This window comes from Ursus arctos, unplaced genomic scaffold (genome assembly GCF_023065955.2).
Source record: "Ursus arctos isolate Adak ecotype North America unplaced genomic scaffold, UrsArc2.0 scaffold_10, whole genome shotgun sequence".
NCBI lineage: Eukaryota > Metazoa > Chordata > Mammalia > Carnivora > Ursidae > Ursus > Ursus arctos.
The window spans coordinates 68,337,614-68,356,136 of NW_026622764.1; the positions used below are offsets into that span (position 1 = coordinate 68,337,614).

The window sequence follows — 18,523 nt, forward strand, 5'->3', positions numbered from 1 at the left end:
ACCAAAGGAGAACACTCAAGAACATGGTCTTATCTTTATATCACCATTTTTCTCTGCCATGGTTAAAGTCCTTTTTTGCCTAATAAAAGTTATAGACTAACATCTAGAAATTTGAAAAACTGAGATAGTTTTTACTCTTTCCTAAAATACCTACAAAAATCAAGACAGAAGTGTATTTAACTTTTGTGACTTAGAATACAGTGTATCACCCAATTTATCCAACAACATCAGAAAATGGATTCAATTTTTCCATACACATGAATTTTCAAGCTAAATGAAGCTGGTTACCCTCAAGTACCCACATTTGTTTCAATTCTTATTTTAATTCAATTATTCTTTTCTTTTCTCTCTCTTTTTTTTTTTTTTTGGTTAAAAAAACTTAGACGTTTTTAGGTGTTTGCTTATTTTATTTCTGAGCTTCTATTTTCTCATTTGTCAAGTGAAAACAAAGTGATGGATTACAAGGGAAGAGGTTAACCTTCTCTACACACAAAAAACCCCCAAGAAAACCATTCACTAAATTTACATGGACTCACCTATATAAACCACATGAATCTACTATTTCTTCTTCTATGCCCGTTAAAACTTAGAGACTCTTTTGTTTCCTTACGTCCGTGGTTCACCACCACACATGCACATTAGAATTACTTGAGTCACATTTGGGCCTAATCCCCAGAGATTGATTCAATGACAGGGGAGAGCCACGACATTTTTATAAAGTAACCATGATTTTTTTATGTTGTCAGGGATGCAAACCATACAACCATCTAACCTACCTGAAGAGGATTTCAGATTCCCTGGAATGCAGTAAAAAATTAAAGTTGCTTTTTTATTTTTTGCTTATGTTATTGAGAACCACTTCCCCCCAAATTCTGAAGTAGTGTAAAACTTTAAGGTGATAGTATTTATAACGTGAGTTTCAGTTTGCAAAGTGCTTTTACAACACATCCACCCAAACTATCCCCAAGAGGAAAATATCAAATACGAAAAGTGTCCAAACAACAGAAAAGAGAAAAATAAAAATATCAAAGAGACCCCTTACCAACAGCCTGATGTAACACTTTACGGGGCTGAGTGATCTTGTTTAAGACAAAGTGAACATTGTGAGAAAAACAAACTCAATATTAAACCATATAAGATAAACAGAAGGAAAAACTTAGCAAAAATTATGAGCTGTACTATTTAACCTTCTACTGAAAAGTTTAATTATTTAAATAAAGGTTTATCTTGGATAAATAAATTATGGATTTCAGATATTCTATTTCATAGTCCCAGAAATAAATAATGTTTACTTTTCTTTTTCTCAATTTTTCTCTTTTTAAGTAGGCTCTATGCCCAATATGGGACTTCAACTCAAGACTCTGAGATCAAAAGTCATATGCTCTACTGAATGATCCAGCCAGGCACCCAATAGATATTTACTTTTATTTATATTACTAACAACTGCAAACTAAGCAAAATTTGTTTTTGTCCTTTCTCAATGAAAAACCTTCAGTACGATGCACTTTCTTTTTAAAAGAAGTACATATCTAAAAAAATCAAAATTGCCACCATTCATTTTTCTATACTCATGGAGTAAAAGCAAACATACTGAGTGGGGAAAAAGCAAACTGTAACTCAACAGTATTACATGATCTCATTGTCTGTCTAGAAAAGAAATATGCATATGCATGTGTATACCCATACATATACAAAGGAAAGACAGGAGTGATTCTAAACCAGAGTGACAGAAAAGAAGAGGGAGCAGAAGAATTAAAGGCAAGGACAAGAAGTGAGAGAAAAAAAAAGGGTCAAGGCAAAGTTTGCCTTTATAAAAAAAAAAATCTAGAGTTTGGCCTCCATGCCTATTATCACAAAAGAAAAAGGTTTAAATACTTACCATCCGCATCTAAAATCCATGTTATAAAATGATTATTTGCTTGGTACTGAATTACAGAAGTTATTTGATAAAGACAGCCTTCAAAATGAAATGAATAGTGCTGCAAGTCGTTATGTGGCAAGCCTTCCACAAAGTGCAACATGAATATGGGAGACAATCTGTGGGAGAGAAAGGCAAGTGAAGTCAAACAAATGTAATGCCCTGTGCCTGGTTATACAAAAGATGGTCTGAAGCAAGGAAGTCACACATAACACTTTCAAGGCTAACTGCACTAATTTTTCTTGAGAACCTCCAGACGTGTGCCTTAATTAGAAATGGAGAACTCACTCTATGAAGTATGTAACAGTAAACCCTTCTCAGAATGGTATCAGTGACAGTTGGAAGCCATCATGCAATAAGGCTCTAACACAGACCATTAAACAAAAATTTGTTCTGTAAGCCACAATGCTGCTTTGGCTTAAAGATCTCTTGGTAACATGACTACTCTGTAAAATCACAGGGAAAAATCCAGACCTTTTAGAATTTTCTTGGTATCCAGTGCCCAAATAAATTACTTCTGTTATACAGGTAATACGTAAAACAAAATAACAAACCTAAGACATTAAAATAAACATTTAAAAAACCTCAACGTGCTAATAATTTGACCTATTTCACTGTTATCTCCAGAAGCAGAGCGGTCCATCAAAGTCAAGCTTTTACTTAGGAAGTTTAATTTGTACCCAAAATAGAGAAGAAAATACAACATACTGGCTGATTTACTATAAACTTTAAGACATCCATAATTTCAAAAATACACTTTATTATTACAGTAGAACATAGAACCTAATGATGGGCCTCAAATAACCAAATTTAACAAAGCTCTCAGGATTTAAGAAAAATGTTGAATATCTCTTTTCCCAATATTTAAACAGCTGTCAAACTTGCTTAGCTTATCAAAATTTATTCAGCTGAAATGAACTTGAATCAATGTCCAAAATGCGGATTATTCAGACTGACAAGGAATAATTAGTAAGTTATCTCTTGTCAATCACGTTAGAGGAGTAATCAAGTCTTCAAAATTTAAGTGCCTATAAATAAAAAGACCTGCAAAACTGTCTATAATGCTAACCCCCTTTGTTTTTTTATCATATCTGCTTAATTGATCTAAGATACCACTGATTATAACATATACCACTAGGAAAGAAAACTGCCAACTAAACTCTACCATGCCATCAATTCTTAGATGTACTCCCATTTAAAATGTTAACATGTGAAGAGTGTGCTTTTGAATCAATGATCCACAGTGAAGCTAGAGAGCTGTTCTCACAGCTGGATGGATATGCAGGCTTAGGCACCTGCATGAGTAAGTACTAATGTTAAATTCTCCTCGTCTCATATGATAGATACCTTTTCAAGATGTCTTCTGAGGCTAGTTACTAAAACATTCTCTTGTTGATCCCTACACTACGCAAACTACCCTGCCTTCTTTGTGTGAGTTAAATACAGAAAGTGTTAAATAGGCAGCATTTCTTTCCTTAATGGCATACTTTAAAACTGGTACAACTTATAAACGATGGCATCTTGGATTCAATAAAATAAAGCATATGCTCCTCATCCTTTTCTAGTTCATTTTCTTCTCTGGGTCCCCTACACTCCAGTGTCCCCTAAAAGTCACAGGTTCCTCTTACCCATAATTCCAGCTTATGTCATATCCAGCCTCTCAGTTGAGGGTAGAACTTTACTCCTAGCTTGGCAATAGATTTTGTTTTCAGGCTTCTTCCTACCTGCAATGCCTGGCAAAGATGATGCTCAGAGCTGAGAGGATCAAGGTAGGTACTGACTCAGCCATAAAAATATTGGATGGGACGCGTTAAAAGAACTGGAACGACAGTCACAAGAGATTTCAAGCCAAGATCCACTTGCATTCACCTCCCTAACTTTAGGTTTAAACTCCTCCTATTGTAAGAATCTACTCTCAGGAAAAGAAAGAAAACAGGAACTAGAGAAAGCAGCACACGGGAACTGTGCCAACTGCCCTGCTACCCACAGACGGCAGGGAAACACCAAATCCCTGTCCCACAAACAGCAGCCACAGTCTTGTGCAAATGGCCTGGAGGACGAGTGTTTTATTTTTATCCCAACTAATGTAACATAGTAACTTATATTTTAGAAAATGCTAATTTAACAATGTGCAAATGTATGTATTTCTGAACTGTAATAATGTAGGCTTTAGGCAAAAAAATCTGCAAATATAATTTTTAAAATCTCATTACATTTTAGATCTAATTACATCACTGAACGATTTCCTATATCAGATTCTATGACAAAAATGAAATATATGAGTCAAATCAGATGTAATTAAAATAATTAGAATTGGTTCGTATTAATTATAAACAAAATACTTCAGAAATATTCAACTGTTCAACAAAGGTTTACAACTGTATTCTTTGGAGGTGAGGTAAGTTTAAGTATCTCGTAAAGTAATAAAGCATTTTCTAACACACAATGAAGATTTAAATTAAGAAACATAATTTTAGGGGCGCCTGGGTGGCTCAGTCGTTAAGCGTCTGCCTTCGGCTCAGGGTATGATCCCAGGGTCCTGGGATCGAGCCCCACATTAGGCTCCCTGCTAAGAGCCTGCTTCTTCCTCTCCCACTCCCCCTGCTTGTGTTCCCTCTCTCGCTGGCTGTCTCTCTGTCAAATAAATAAATAAAATCTTAAAAAAAAAAAAAAAAAGAAAAAAACATAACTTTAACTATTTTATATAGCAGTACTCCATCCAAACTTTTGAAGGGGATGGTTTAGTTTATCTGCTTGGAAGAGAGTCTCAAAATCATTTTATTTAATGATACTTTGATGACACTTTAATAAGGCCTATAAGCACAGAACAGAAACGTCTGATTTCTCTTCCTACCTTCCCCTAACATTTACAAACAGCTGTTTAAAAAAAAAAATCACTGTTAAAAATGGAGGTTTGTTTGTTTATTTATTTATTTATTTATTTATTTTTAAAAAACAAAGTTTACGGATGCCTGGTTAGCTCAGTCAGTTAAGCGTCTGTCTTTGGCTCAGGTCATGATCCCAGGGTCCTGGGCTCGAGTCCCGTGTCAGGCTCCTTGCTCAGTGAGGAGCCTGCCTCTCCCTCTGCCCTGCTTGTGCCCTCCCCCTCTCTCTCTGAAAAATAAAATCTTAAAAAAAAAAATACACAAAAATAAAAACAAAAGCAAGGTTTAAATAAATAAACTTTTCAAATGACAATCCAAGATAGTGTGTGACTGGACTCCTAGAGGTGATCATGGCAGTAATGAGGTTCATTTTAAGAGTTTGTGAAGTAAAATTAAATCAGATTCTAAGTTGGTACTCCACGCCACCATGCTCTGAATGTAATTCCTAAATAATTTACTTAAAAGTAGCAGATCTGAACTTGATAGATCTCATTCATCTGATTTATCAATGGTCTCTTTCTAATGGGAACATATTAGAGATGTGGATTGCCTGAGACAAGGTGTTCGGGGAACTTACAACACTGCTAGTTTTTAGAATGCTGTAAGGTTGAATTATGCATGATATCATGATGGACCTAATTACTTTTAAGTTATCCTCAAAAACTATATTAAATTTGTTTCTAAATTCCATTAGACATCAACAAATCAAGAACATGAATTTCAAAGTAAAAACTACAGAGGACTTTATAAAAATCTTGTCATTTAAAATTTAAGTGAAATTTCACATACTAGTTCAATTTACTTTTGAATACAGTAAATGTCCAAACTATAAATTCTGCTTATAAATCAGCCCATTAGAACTCTAAACACATTTCACATGGAAACACTTATATCTAACGGATACACTGCCAGATCAGAGCATGAATCTTTAATGTAAGTAAAGCAACATATTTGTGTAATTAAAAATTTTATGTTGCAAAGCGACCAATTAACAGATCAAACGAAATAGTAGTATAAGTTTATCTTCAATGCTGGGCTTGAGAAAAAGCAGGTTTAACAGTTAGATGAATTACATACACCAGGAAGTCTCAAGCAACCCAACTGTGCAGTACAAGATGGCAGATACCCACATCTTGCTACCCTTCTACCTCCTTCTCATCAAGGACAGGGCTTCAACAAAAAAAGGCTCCCACAACACTCCAATCTCAAAGTTTGAAATCCCAGATAGCCAAGAAAGACTATGGACTCCAGCTTAAAGTTACCTCCTCTTCCTTTCCACTCAAATGATCCAAATGATAGAATGACCCCCTCCCCCCAAAAACAAACCCACGGTAAATAAACCAAAAGGACCAACAAGGAAAAGGAGACATAAACAAATAAGAAAAAACCAAATATTTTGAAGGCAAAAAACAAAAGGGAAAGTGGTAACTTAGCAGAATGGATGAAGTGATGACATGAGTGCTATGGAGTGGGCACACTGATGAGAAGAACTTATGTACCCCACAGAAACCCTAAAAGACTCAATACTGACTGGTGACAGATGTTGAAGAATGCAGGGGTATGGTTTTGAGCTAAAAACTAGGATGGTGACAGAAAGAGTGTATGAAGAGCACACTCCCATGCACCAGGCCCAGAGAGGAACCAGTAAAAACAGAAACACTGGAGCAGAAGGATGGAAAGTGGCAGAAGGAAGTTTTCTGGGAAAAAAAGGGGGGTGGAGGGGAAGAGGAGGATTAAAAAATTGTGAAATATTTAAGTGTTTGGAAAATTCATTGATGGGTGTTTGAAGAATCTGGAAAAAATTTATAATGCATACATAAAGCAAATGAAAACAGAAGGAAATTAGTAATTTCAGAAAAAATGAAGTTATAAAAGAAATGAAACATAACCATGTATACTGCTTGGCTGGAAAGGGAATATATGTATATTCATAATAATAAACAATGAGTACTGATTTAACAGAAAATGTAATCCTATAGGAAGGATGACAGGGAGTGGTTATACAGAAATGGGGCCCAGTGTTAGTGTCAGAGCCCTAGCCCTCAACTACTGTAACAGGAGACTATATAAAGGTGGAATAAGCACACTGTTCTGAATTGTCAAAGTAAATACTACCTTAAAGGTGTAAAGTAGATGCTTAAAGAAGAGGCGGTAGGAGGGGCTCTTTTTCCTTCTAAGTCTGGGCACTATTAGATTAACTGAGAATTTATTCCTTGGATGAAAACTAATCTTTAGTAAAGACTGAGAGACTTCCTGGTACATCCTCCAAGAGCCATCAGAAAAGGTAAGAAAAGGTTAATGTACCTGGTTCTTTAAGACACCAAATTATACCTCCAAACATTTCTTTACTGTAGAGTCAGAGGTGAGGGCGACTAAACTCGGGTTACAGAGGATGTGTAAGTGCGTGAGTGTATTAACTAACAAAAGAGAGATAGACAAACTGCCTGTAGTGAGACTGACCCGGGTTTAAAAGTCGGGGCTTCTGGTAGCAATTTTGGAACAAGGTAATTCTGACCAGTGGTCCCAACTGAGGACAAATAGAAAAGCTGGCAAAAAAAAAATAAATAAATAAAAACACATCTGCTCAAAGGCAGCAGAAAGCTTACAAGAAGATGAAGAATTAGCAGCTCAAGTTCTGGGAGAAGATGGGAATTCAGACAGATGAGCCTGTGGTTCATCTTTGAGTCAACTTAGTTCTTGAAACTAGATTAAGGAAATCTCAGAATTCTAATGACGCTAGGCCGTTGGCAGAGGAAAGAAAAACTGGAGATTAATACCCTTAAAGGGAGAAAAAAGGCAAAAGAAGGAAAGGCACCAGTAGAGCGGAGTCAGACGATCACCCGAACACAGGTCTTCAGCAGTATTTTGTCTGGGACAGTTTGCTTACTGGCCGGAGTTCTTGATAGAGGGGCATTTTGGCAATTCATAACTACGTTATTTAACTCAAACTTCTGAAAAGTAGGTTGTAGTCATCACTTGCAATTCTACACGTTAAATCCACCTTCACTTTGTTCCAAAAAGAGTAAGGCAATTTTAACTCACTTTTCCAATACCATTTTTCTTCTCTGTGACTTACTGCTGCAACTGTTACATGGACCAAAATGGGCAGCATTAAGTGGGTGCCACTCAGGGATGACATTTGTAAAAGTGACCAGATTCTTCGTATGTCTGCAAAAAAAGAAGATGTAACTTAAATTCATTTACATCAATTTAAAATCAATGCCTAAACCTCGGTTTGTTTATTCATACTTTCCTATTTCCCCCATGTAATATACCAGTGTTCCTTCCAAACCATAGTAAAGTTCTCTGCGAAGACTCTTCACCATAATTATGTGTATATTTTCAGTTGTGAGATGAAGAAAATGTTCAAAGCAGGGTTTCTCAAAAGCAATACCACTGACATTTTACACCGGGTAATTCTTTGCTGTGAGGCATCTGTCCTGTGCACGGAGAATGTTCAGCATCATCCATAGCCTCCACCCACTAGATGCCACTAACAGCCCCAAGTGTAGCAACCGTTAGCACTGCTAAATGTCCCATGAGGTGCAAAACTGGCTCTGGATGAGAACCACTGTTTCCAAATTTATTAAGAGCTCACTCTTACTTACAAAACTCACAATCTGGCTATCCATATTGACAACCAAAAATGAAAAAAGGCATTTCCAAATATATAATCAGGAATACATACAATTCAATTCTCTTGATCTTTAAAAAATCAGAACACCAGTTGTGAAATAATTTTGTTTTCAAAGGTTACAGAAGTTCTAAATTTGCACTTTAGCCTAAGTACTTGACAGCAAGCACCTAAAAAGATGATATTTAAAGAGGTACACTACATCTCAACTGGATTCACTTTAATAATAATACCTTTAAAAGAGCAATTAATTTCCTAAGAGATACCAGCTTTCTTCCCAAATAGTAACAAACATTGTTCAATCATAAGTGAGATAAGCACAGGCTGTTACAAATAACAGTTCTCAGGGAAGCTAACATGTTAAAAGCAAAGCAGCATAAAGTTATCACTAAAATTGAATGACTTAGTTCTACTGAATTCTTCCTTCTCACAGATGACTGCTGAGTAAAGGCTCCTATATTTTAGTCTATAAAAAGGAGTTTGTCTCAGCAAATAAATGTTAATGCTCCATGACAGCAAACGTTTCTGAGTACTTACAACGTGCAAAAGCAGGGTGCTGTGCTAAGCACTCGTCTCCCAAACAACCTTAAGTGGCAGGTACTATTCTTCTCCCCATTTCACAGATGAGGGAAGTGAAATACAGAGCGCACAGCAGATGATAAATGACAGACCTAAAATTTGAATCCAGGGAGTCTGACTCCAAACACATGTTTTTAAACTGCCTCCAAAATATACCTTGTAAATCAAGTATAAGATCTTAAACTGGTCCTAAAAACAACAGCACAAAACCATGAGTTTGCTGGATATTCTCCCATTAGATTTAGTGGAAATGTTTTAAACTATGATATATACTAAGATGTATTTAATGAAATGCCACTTCATTTTAGCTTTTCCTCTAATTCCTTATTTTTAGAACAAAGGAATTAAAAAAAAAAAAAAGCAAACCCAAATGCCAATGGCTTCTTTCCCTTGAACCCTCAGAGTTTTTTATATACACCTCCAAAATGCACTCAATGTTTTGCATTCAAAGTAACTTAATGCAACCAACAGATCAAAAATAATTACTAAGTCACTGGCCCTCAATTATGTGTTTATATGTTATCTCCCTAACTAGTCTGAATTTGGCCAGGATAAAGATTATTTTTCTGTTGAGTTCCTGGCACATAAAATATACTCAGTGAAAAGCTGTCAAACAACTCAGATGTGGATTTTGGAAAAGCTATAATTAAGCTGATTTTAATCATCAAGCTTGTTTATATTATTTAAAATCCAGGTGGTGATTAAGGAGTATACCACAGTGAGCAGGAAAGTCTGAGGTCAGGAAACCTCAGCTTGAATTTTGTCACTTAGTAGTATGTCACCTTGGACCTTGTCTACCTATTTAACCCCTCTGAAGGTTCACTTTCCACATCTGTCAAATGAGGAGAAAAATCAGATAATTTATATAAATCAATGATAGAAGATCAGGAAATAAATACTCATTCTTATACTCACAGAAAATTTAAGTCCTAGAGGAGAGTGAAATGCTTATTCTTACTCTGTTCTAATACTTTCCAGTTAACTGGTTTAAAAAAAAAAAAAATAAAGTTTTCTGGTTCTGTTGCTTATATTCCTTAAAAACATTCTCTCATACTTGACTCTCCTTGACTGACCCCTACATACCAAAAATAATCTCAATTTAGATAATGAATATCTAAGCAATAGTTTTCTCTCACATTTTTATTTAATAATTTTAAGAGACTCCAACTTTTCTAATTTGCTAGTAGGTTAGAGAAGAGGAAAGGACTGATCTGTATTATAGTAATTTCAATAAATAACCAACAGAACCAGTTTGGTCATCTTTTTAACTGCCAGCCAGCAACTCTCTCTGTGTGATGAAAACTTTCTCTGACTCCTCTTCCAAAATCTACTCTACATTATGTGGTCAGTGTAAGGAAGCAAAAGAAATCTGCTGCTGCTTTCTTCTCCGTGGTTCTTCCCAAGTCCCAATCTCAGGGCATAAACTGTGTGTGTGTCAATCATGATCCCTCTAATTCTCACCTAAGGGCATCAGGGAAGTAGAAAGTAGGCTGAGACAGCTCATGTGCAAGAGGGTTCTGGCGGTGGCTGGTCTCTCATGGAGGAATGGGAGAGCCTAAGTTACTTCTTGCAACTGCTGCCAGAATCTGGGAACCTCAAATCAGTTTCCATGATGTAAAACATAACCAAACAAAACCCCTAGCTGCTAACAGAGGAATAAACAAAACACATATCATTTCAAGGAATTCTAAGAAGTATTCTTATTCAACAGGGAATCCAGAGGGGGAGCTGTGAGGGGAATATACTACTCTTACCATTTGTCCCCATTTCCTGAAGAACTTCTTAAGAAAACTCCTACTAACTAATAATCCAGCAAACCATTTTTTATTTTCCAGTTTAACAAAGCAAGCAAATTGTAGTTTCTGGAGCTCAAATTTATGCAGTGCCACAAGTGGAAGCAAGTTTTGTTCAAATTTTATTATTTGGAACCATTTTCAACAAAATACGTCCATTAAAAAAAAAAAAAAAAGAAAAACTAACCTATTTTGATAAGTGTGTCCACACTGAGAACATTCAAAGTTCCAAGAGAAAGAATACATGAAGAGCTTTTCAATGAGGGGTTCCATCTTTAAGAGCAGGGGAAGGGCGAACACGGGGCTTTCCATATCACCTCCAAAAAGAAAAGGGAAAATTATTGCTCATTAACTGAAAAAAGTAAAACAAAATTATTAACTGTTATCTTTTCCCACTATATTTACGGTACGAATAGATGTGAAAATATATGACTATATGACAGAGGAAGTTGGGCAAGGGGAAGTTTTGTTTTATTTTTAAGAGAAAGAGTGCGCGCACAAGGAAGGGAGGGGCAGAGGGAGAGGGAGAGAGAGAATCTCAAGCAGACTCTCCGCTTAGCAAGGAACCTGATGCAGGGCTTGATCTCACAAACCCTGAGTGAGCTGAAATCAAGAGTCATACACTTAACCAACTGAGCCACCCAGCCTAAGGGAAGTTTTTAAAGTATTTTTCTAAAAATATCCATCATAAAGATTTAATTATCACTTCAGTCCCTGTCTTTCATTTTTCTTGTTAGACACTTACAAAAATGTTTTAAGGACAAAAGACCCAAACTATCTCCTCAGATCTTTTTTTAGCTTTTCTCTGGAAAAAAAAAAAAAATCCTCAGAGCTACAACAGCTCTAGGGTATAAAACAAAATTATAATACAGCATTATAAAAATTATAATAAAGTATTATAAAAACAAAATAAAAATAAATAGTTCACCACAAATATTAAAAATAATATATACGGTTTAACACTGTAGAATGATGTCAGAGGTAGACAAAACCATTAAAAAGCCATTTCTAGTCCGACTCTCTTGTTCTACTTGTGGAGAAGACATGATACACAGGGTTAAAGGGCCAGCCTCAAATCTCCCCATTCCTCATCTACCACTCTTCTTAAAATCTTTTAGTCTCATCTTTCAACAATTAAAATTAGGGGTGCCTGGGTGGCTGAGTTGGTTGAATGTTGGCTCTTGATGTTGGTTCAGGCTGTGATCTCGGGGTGTGAGACTGAGTCCCTCACTGGGCTCCGAGCTCAGTGGGGCGTCTGCTTGAGATCCTCTCGCTCTCCCTCTGCTCCTCCCCCCACTCTCTCTCAAATAAATCTCTAAAAAAAAACCAATTAAAATTAAGCTTCAATGGCTTTAAGACTAGAAAAGATCTGATTCCTAGTGTCATTAAAACAAAAACTGAACAGTGAATCCAGTCATCTAGTTTTGAGATCAACAGGCAAATTAAACAGTAGGATTTACATTCTCCTCTTAACACTTGTTCTCCAAATGGTTTCTCACCTTTCTGTCCTCAGGGGAGCTTAGATGCTGCCGTACTGATTCAGCCCTAGAAAGAATCGGAATCCTTCCCTCCCCTGCCTCTCCTGGGACAGTCTCACTTCCATGGTCCAGTTCTCCCCCTAGCATGGAGCGACAGTAGCCTGGAACAACAGTAGCCTGGAACGCGGCCACCAAGCGTCACCTTGGCACAACCCATCGGCAGAGCAGGAGGTGTTACTGCCTAAGCACACTCTATAAATACCAGTAGTTACAAAGGCTATTTAACAGTCACCTTTGTGGTACAGTCCCGCCACTAATAAAATATTTTTTGTAAATAGAAATAAATACAAATCAGTCTCCTAAACAGGAACACACAGCATCACCAGCACATAAACTGCATGAACAGGCAGCATGAACAGCGCATAGTACAAGCAGAAGTTCGTAAGAGTTACTAGCATTTATTTATTAAAGATTATTTATTTATTTATTTGACAGAGACAGCCAGCGAAAGAGGGAACACAGGCAGGGGGAGTGGGAGAGGAAGAAGCAGGCTCTTAGCGGAGGAGCCTGATGTGGGGCTTGATCCCAGAACCCTGGGATCACGCCCTGAGCCGAAGGCAGACACTTAACGACTGCGTCACCCAGGTGCCCCAAGAGTTACTAGCATTTAAATCTTACTCCACCGTAACTAAATATTAATTGAAAAGTAAATAATTTACACTTCATAATGACAACACAGAATCTTCAGTTCTAAAACTATATAAAGTTCTCAGTGAATCAAAATATCATGAAGGAAAAAAAATACCAAAGAAGAGCACAAAACACACTTATAAGTTATATGCGTACTGATCAGTTTAGGGAATTTATATAGTTCCTAATTGATCTTAATTATTTTTCCTTTGTTTACAAATTTTATGGGTATTAACCATAAAGCATCCACTAGAGAACATATAATACCAATTAATTCCCATTTTTATAACCTCCTGTTGAAATCAGTTAAGTGGTTTCTTTGCCTCTAGTATCTTTACCCCAAAGCCTACCCAACTACATAGTTTGCATATTTCCCTAAAAATACCATCATCTGCCATGATACAAATCTTTCGGTAACTCTTTGCTGTCAAGTTTTCTCTTCTGTTAATTGCTTGTTAATGTTTTCTGGCCACTTTTCTATCATGCTGTCCTTTTTTTAAACTGGTGTACAGAATTCTTTACCAGATAGCCAGGAAATTATTTCTTTGTCCTATCTTTGCCCAGAGATTTCAAACTTCAATGTGGTCCTATCTACCACTATTTTATGTACCTTATTTAAGAAATTCTTCTCCACTGAGTGGTAAAATATTCACCCATATTTTGTCCCTAAGTTCTATAATTCTGCTTTTCCATGTTTAGGTCTTTAAATATTAGGCTGAAGTTACTTCTGATTAGTGTCAAGTAGGGATCCAAGCCCCCCCACCCCCCCAGGTCTCAGGAAGCAACTGCCCCAGCACCGTTTAATAGATAGCCTTTCTTTTCCCCACTTACCTGCATCACCACCTCTGTCACACGGTATGACCTAAGCAAAAAGGGAGGGTTTTCATCTGGACTCTCTATTCTGTTCTACTGGTCTGTGTATCCTTACACTGGTACGCATATCTCAAAGACTAAATTATTCTTTAAAATTACATAAATAAGTATAAACCAAAACAGTATTAGCTTTTTCCTTTAAAAAATTAGACATTAGAGAAAAAGAAAAAACTAAATTGAAGAGAGCAATTACCTTTGTGGGGAAATAAGGAAGAACTGAATTAGAGTACAAAGGGGGCTTCATGTGTATTTGTAATATTTTATTTCTTAAACTGCAGGGAGGGGGAACAGAAAGGATAGTTTATAATGAATTTTTTAAAAACAATAATCAAAATGATACAATGACCGATCTTAAAAATTTAACCAACACCCAGGGCCAGTACAGATTCTATTTCTCTTTCCTTAGTACTGGAAAGTAAACATTAACATTCAAAATAAAGATGCATACATTGTAGGATTTTAAAATGCTCTCCAAAGCAAAGATTAGATTTCACTGGTAAGATCTTAAGCTCCAACACAACGCCTATTACTGTTGAACACCTATTACTGTCGAACTAGTAGCATGTAACACAAACAAGAAAGGAATTCTATTGTATTAGAAGAGCTGTATGCCTGCCCAATTGCTATGATTGCACAAAATAATAATTTAAAAATTCCTTCTCTGTTACATAGAAAACCAGGCCCAAGGCGGCAGTGGAACAAGATGCAACCTTGTTCCAAATAGAATTATCAGAGCTAAGAGGAGTGCTGATTCAGATGGGGGAGAAACCACTCTTTTTTTCAAATGGAAACTGGAGCAGGGACCCGGAATAAAACATCTCAGGTCACTCCAGGAAGGAAAAGACACCTGCAGAATGCACCACGGGAGCCCCTAGTCTATACTCTGTTAATCTTATGGAAAAGGCTCCTTTGAAGTGAGTACCCACCCAACATCAGTGGTTTGGGGTAAGAACAGGGGCTGAAGGAGCCTGAAGAAAACTTTTAAGGTGACAGAACTGCTCTCTATTTTGATTGTGGTAATGGTTATACATCATATACACTTAAAAAGGGTTTTACTATTACAGAAATTATACCTTGTTAAAAAAGAAGAAAAAGAATATTCATCCCATCTGAGATCCTACCTGATGATAAATTAGAACAGTCCTTTAGACCTAAAGGAGACAATGCCAAATATTTGGCATATGGAAATTCAGTTTACTATTTTAACACAGTAAACACACATGTAGAAGTTCATGGAAAACAAAAAGACACTACCCTTAAAAAAAAAATCAGCAATGACTCTTTTGCAACACTAAAAAAATTCTGAAAGTCCCAGGACTCTAGTACCCTAGCTCTACTCTGCTCCAAGGCCAAAAGCCAATTCATAGACAACAAAGCAGGTCTCATTCTTCTGCCCTTTTTAAAAGTAAGTAAGATTCCCCAAAAGGTCATCAGTTATTTCTCCTCATATTTTACTGCCGAAAATTGTACCATATGTCTATTCCCCTAAACCACTCACCGGCAAGGGAAGTCCAATTTCTATCGCTGGTTTAGATCAGAGATTCTCAACCCTGTCCATCCTTAAGAATCACAGGGGGGGCTTCTAAAAATTGCTGATACCGGAGCTCCACCCCTGAGATTCTTATTTAATAGACCCCAAACACTTTTCAATTCCCTAGGTGCTTTTTAATGCACAGTCAAGGCTGAAGACACTGAATTAGTCCACTGGGGGAAAGTTTTGGAAAAGCAACCAATGGTGTCCACCTCTGAGTATCCACCTGGTTCTGAGAAATACATCCACTCTCAAGGGGTGGAACACAAGCCTGGATATGTATATGGAACAACAACTCTGCCCACCAATGATTTAACCAGCGGTACGCTCCTATATATGCAGATTCTCTCTCCCAAGAATCTAATCACCCAAAGTAATAAAATAGTACTATATTTTCCTATGATGTATTTCTTTATGGTAGTAATACATACATGAGTAATACAGTTAAATTATACAAATTACTTACCTAATGTGCATCTAAGCTGAGGCTGAAGCCTAATGAAAATTTCATCTCTGACTTCATTCAGACAGGTCTCAATCTTTGCAAATATTTCTGAAGTAAGTTTTTTACAATCTCCATCTAAAAATGAAATATACATTATCAATTTCTTACCAATCTCTTTCTACAGAAAATTAAGACATTACCAAGAACCAAAGTTCATCAGAGTCAATAAATTTAGCAGAGACAAAATGGAGAACACAAAATGTCCTTAATTCTTATTTCTCTCTCTGTGCTACACCATATATTGCCCTAATATTCCCTCAGCCCAGTATCATTAGTTCTGACTACATGAGCCAATATCACTGTTTGAGAAAATCTCAGTAAAAGCCTTTCTTATCCAAATAATCACAGGCCTAGCAAGAGAGCTATGCTTTCAGATTTCTGCCTATCTTTGAAACAGCTGAAGCTGTGTCTTTACATGTGATTATTACTCATGCTAGAGACAACATCTACTCATTTATTTCTTTGTGTAACTTATTACTTCACATGAACTGACTTCATTAAAAACTTTGTAAGCTAGTTATTACACTCCAACTGAATCACAGTTTTATTAACCATTCTCCTACTGCTGGACAATTGTTTCTTTTTTCACTATTATAAATACTATCATGATAAACATGTTTTGGGCACATACCTATCCATGTTTTTGTTCATTTCTTTAGGGCTAAAGTCCTCAAAATAGAATTACTGTGTAAGAAAACCAGCCCCCATATGTATCTGACTCTAGTTATTCTTAAGCTACAAAAGATTTCACCAAAATCTCTTACAAATAATTCATATAGCCTGATCATACTGTTGATATGTTTTACTATGAAGTATCTGGATTCTCCTATAATACGAAGCATTAACTAGAATTTTTATTTAACCATGCCAAAGAAAAAGAGAGAAAACTGAAAATTCAAAGTCAATTTAAATGCAATTACAACCATACTATAAAAACTATAATTATTCTGTAGAAAATTAATATGATTGAACATGTAACATGGGTGAAATAAAGAGAATTAAAAGTACACTTACTGAGTAATGTATAGAACTACTGAATCATTTCATTGTACACCCAAAACTAATACCACACTGTATGCTAATTATGGTTCAATCAAAAAAAAAAACCACACAAAACAAAGTGGCTATGTTTTATAAAAAACATTCAAGTCAAAATTTGAACAAGAAATAATCAATTGAACTGTCATCTAACTCAGTATCGGGTTCCTGTAATTACAGAGGACAGGAATACAGAGAAGAAAAGGCAAAAACAAAAACGCCTGTAAAAAACTGCATTTTAAAACTTGCAAAAAATTCAACCTCAAAGAAACTCAAGTTGAAGCAATATTTCTTATCTAACAAAATTATAACTTTTAAAATGTTTATACTCAAAGGTGCTCTGGGATGTTTTCTTCTACATATGAAAATGGAATTACATCATGATATAACCCTTCTGGGAAGCCATTCAGAAAGATTCTATATTCATGGGGCACCTGGGTGGCTCAGTCGTTAAGTGTCTGCCTTCGGCTCAGGACGTGATCCCGGTGTTCTGGGATCGAGCCCCACATCGGGCTCCTTCTCTGGGAGCCTGCTTCTTCCCCTCCCACTCCCCCTGCTTTTGTCCCATCTCTTGCTGGCTGTCTCTCCCTCAAATGAATAAATAAAATCTTGTAAAAAAAAAAAAAAAAGAAAAAAGAAAGACTCTATATTCAAATTTTAATATCCCTTCTAAGATATAATCGGCAATGGATGGATTCAAAGGATATATGAGTTATCAGTCATGGTGTTTGTTTATAATTGCAAAAAATAATAAGCAGCCTGAATGGTCAACAATGGGGAAAAATGTGTAAGATGTATATAAAAGACTGCATGACCAAAGACAAGTTGAATAAAGGTGAGCATTCTTATACTACCAGACAGCAAGACCTAAATAACCCTGGTAATTAAAATAGTGTGGTACTGACATAGGGACAGATTAAGTAACCAAGAAAACAAAACTGCGAGTTAAGGAACAGCTGCACACATATATGGAAGACTATATAACAAAGGTGGCCACGAAGGTGGCAGATCAGTTAAGAAAAATGTGGAGCTAGGAGCTAGGAAAAACTAGCTAGGTGAGAAATACGGGAGAAAAAGGGGATGATTACCACACACAAAAATTAACTTTAGCTGAATTAAAATTCAATGTCAACAACAAAACTCTGACTTTTCAGTGAAAATATAGGTGAATGACTTTCTAATCTTGGAAAAGGGAAGATTCCTCTTAAATGTCAGAAGTATTACCAGCTACAAAAGGGAAGATTAAGAATTTCTGTGTATCAAAAGATATCTTTAAAAAAGTAAATACACAAGATACAAATTGGGAGATTTAGCAACACATATCTGACATAAAGATAGCAACAAAGATATACAGAACTCAAACAAATAAGTACATGCAACAGAACAAATAATGATAAGACACAAACAGGCACTTCACAAAAGAGGAAACATATGATCAATTCTACACGTGAAGAGCTGTCCAACCTCTTTAAAATTTGAGAAAGGCAGAGAGGTGGGTGGGGGATGGGTTAAATAGGTGAGGGGACTAGGGAGTGCACCTGTGAGGAGTACCAGATGACATATGGAACTGCTGTATCATTATACTGTATACACCTGAAA

At 36.3% G+C, this 18,523-nt stretch overlaps 1 protein-coding gene across 4 annotated transcripts in view; it reads right to left on the reverse strand.

The window, feature by feature from the left end:
- The window catches only part of USPL1 (ubiquitin specific peptidase like 1), a 34,942-nt gene that overhangs the window by 2,534 nt on the left and 13,885 nt on the right, over positions 1-18,523 (reverse strand). For all 4 annotated transcript variants that reach the window (XM_026493083.4, XM_026493085.4, XM_026493084.4 and 1 more), the window contains 4 exons: positions 15,848-15,961; positions 10,997-11,126; positions 7,846-7,971; positions 1,880-2,037 (listed from right to left, as the gene is read on the reverse strand). In XM_026493083.4, the coding sequence (XP_026348868.2) occupies positions 1,880-2,037; positions 7,846-7,971; positions 10,997-11,126; positions 15,848-15,961 (528 nt within the window). The remainder of the gene's footprint in view (positions 1-1,879; positions 2,038-7,845; positions 7,972-10,996; positions 11,127-15,847; positions 15,962-18,523) is intronic.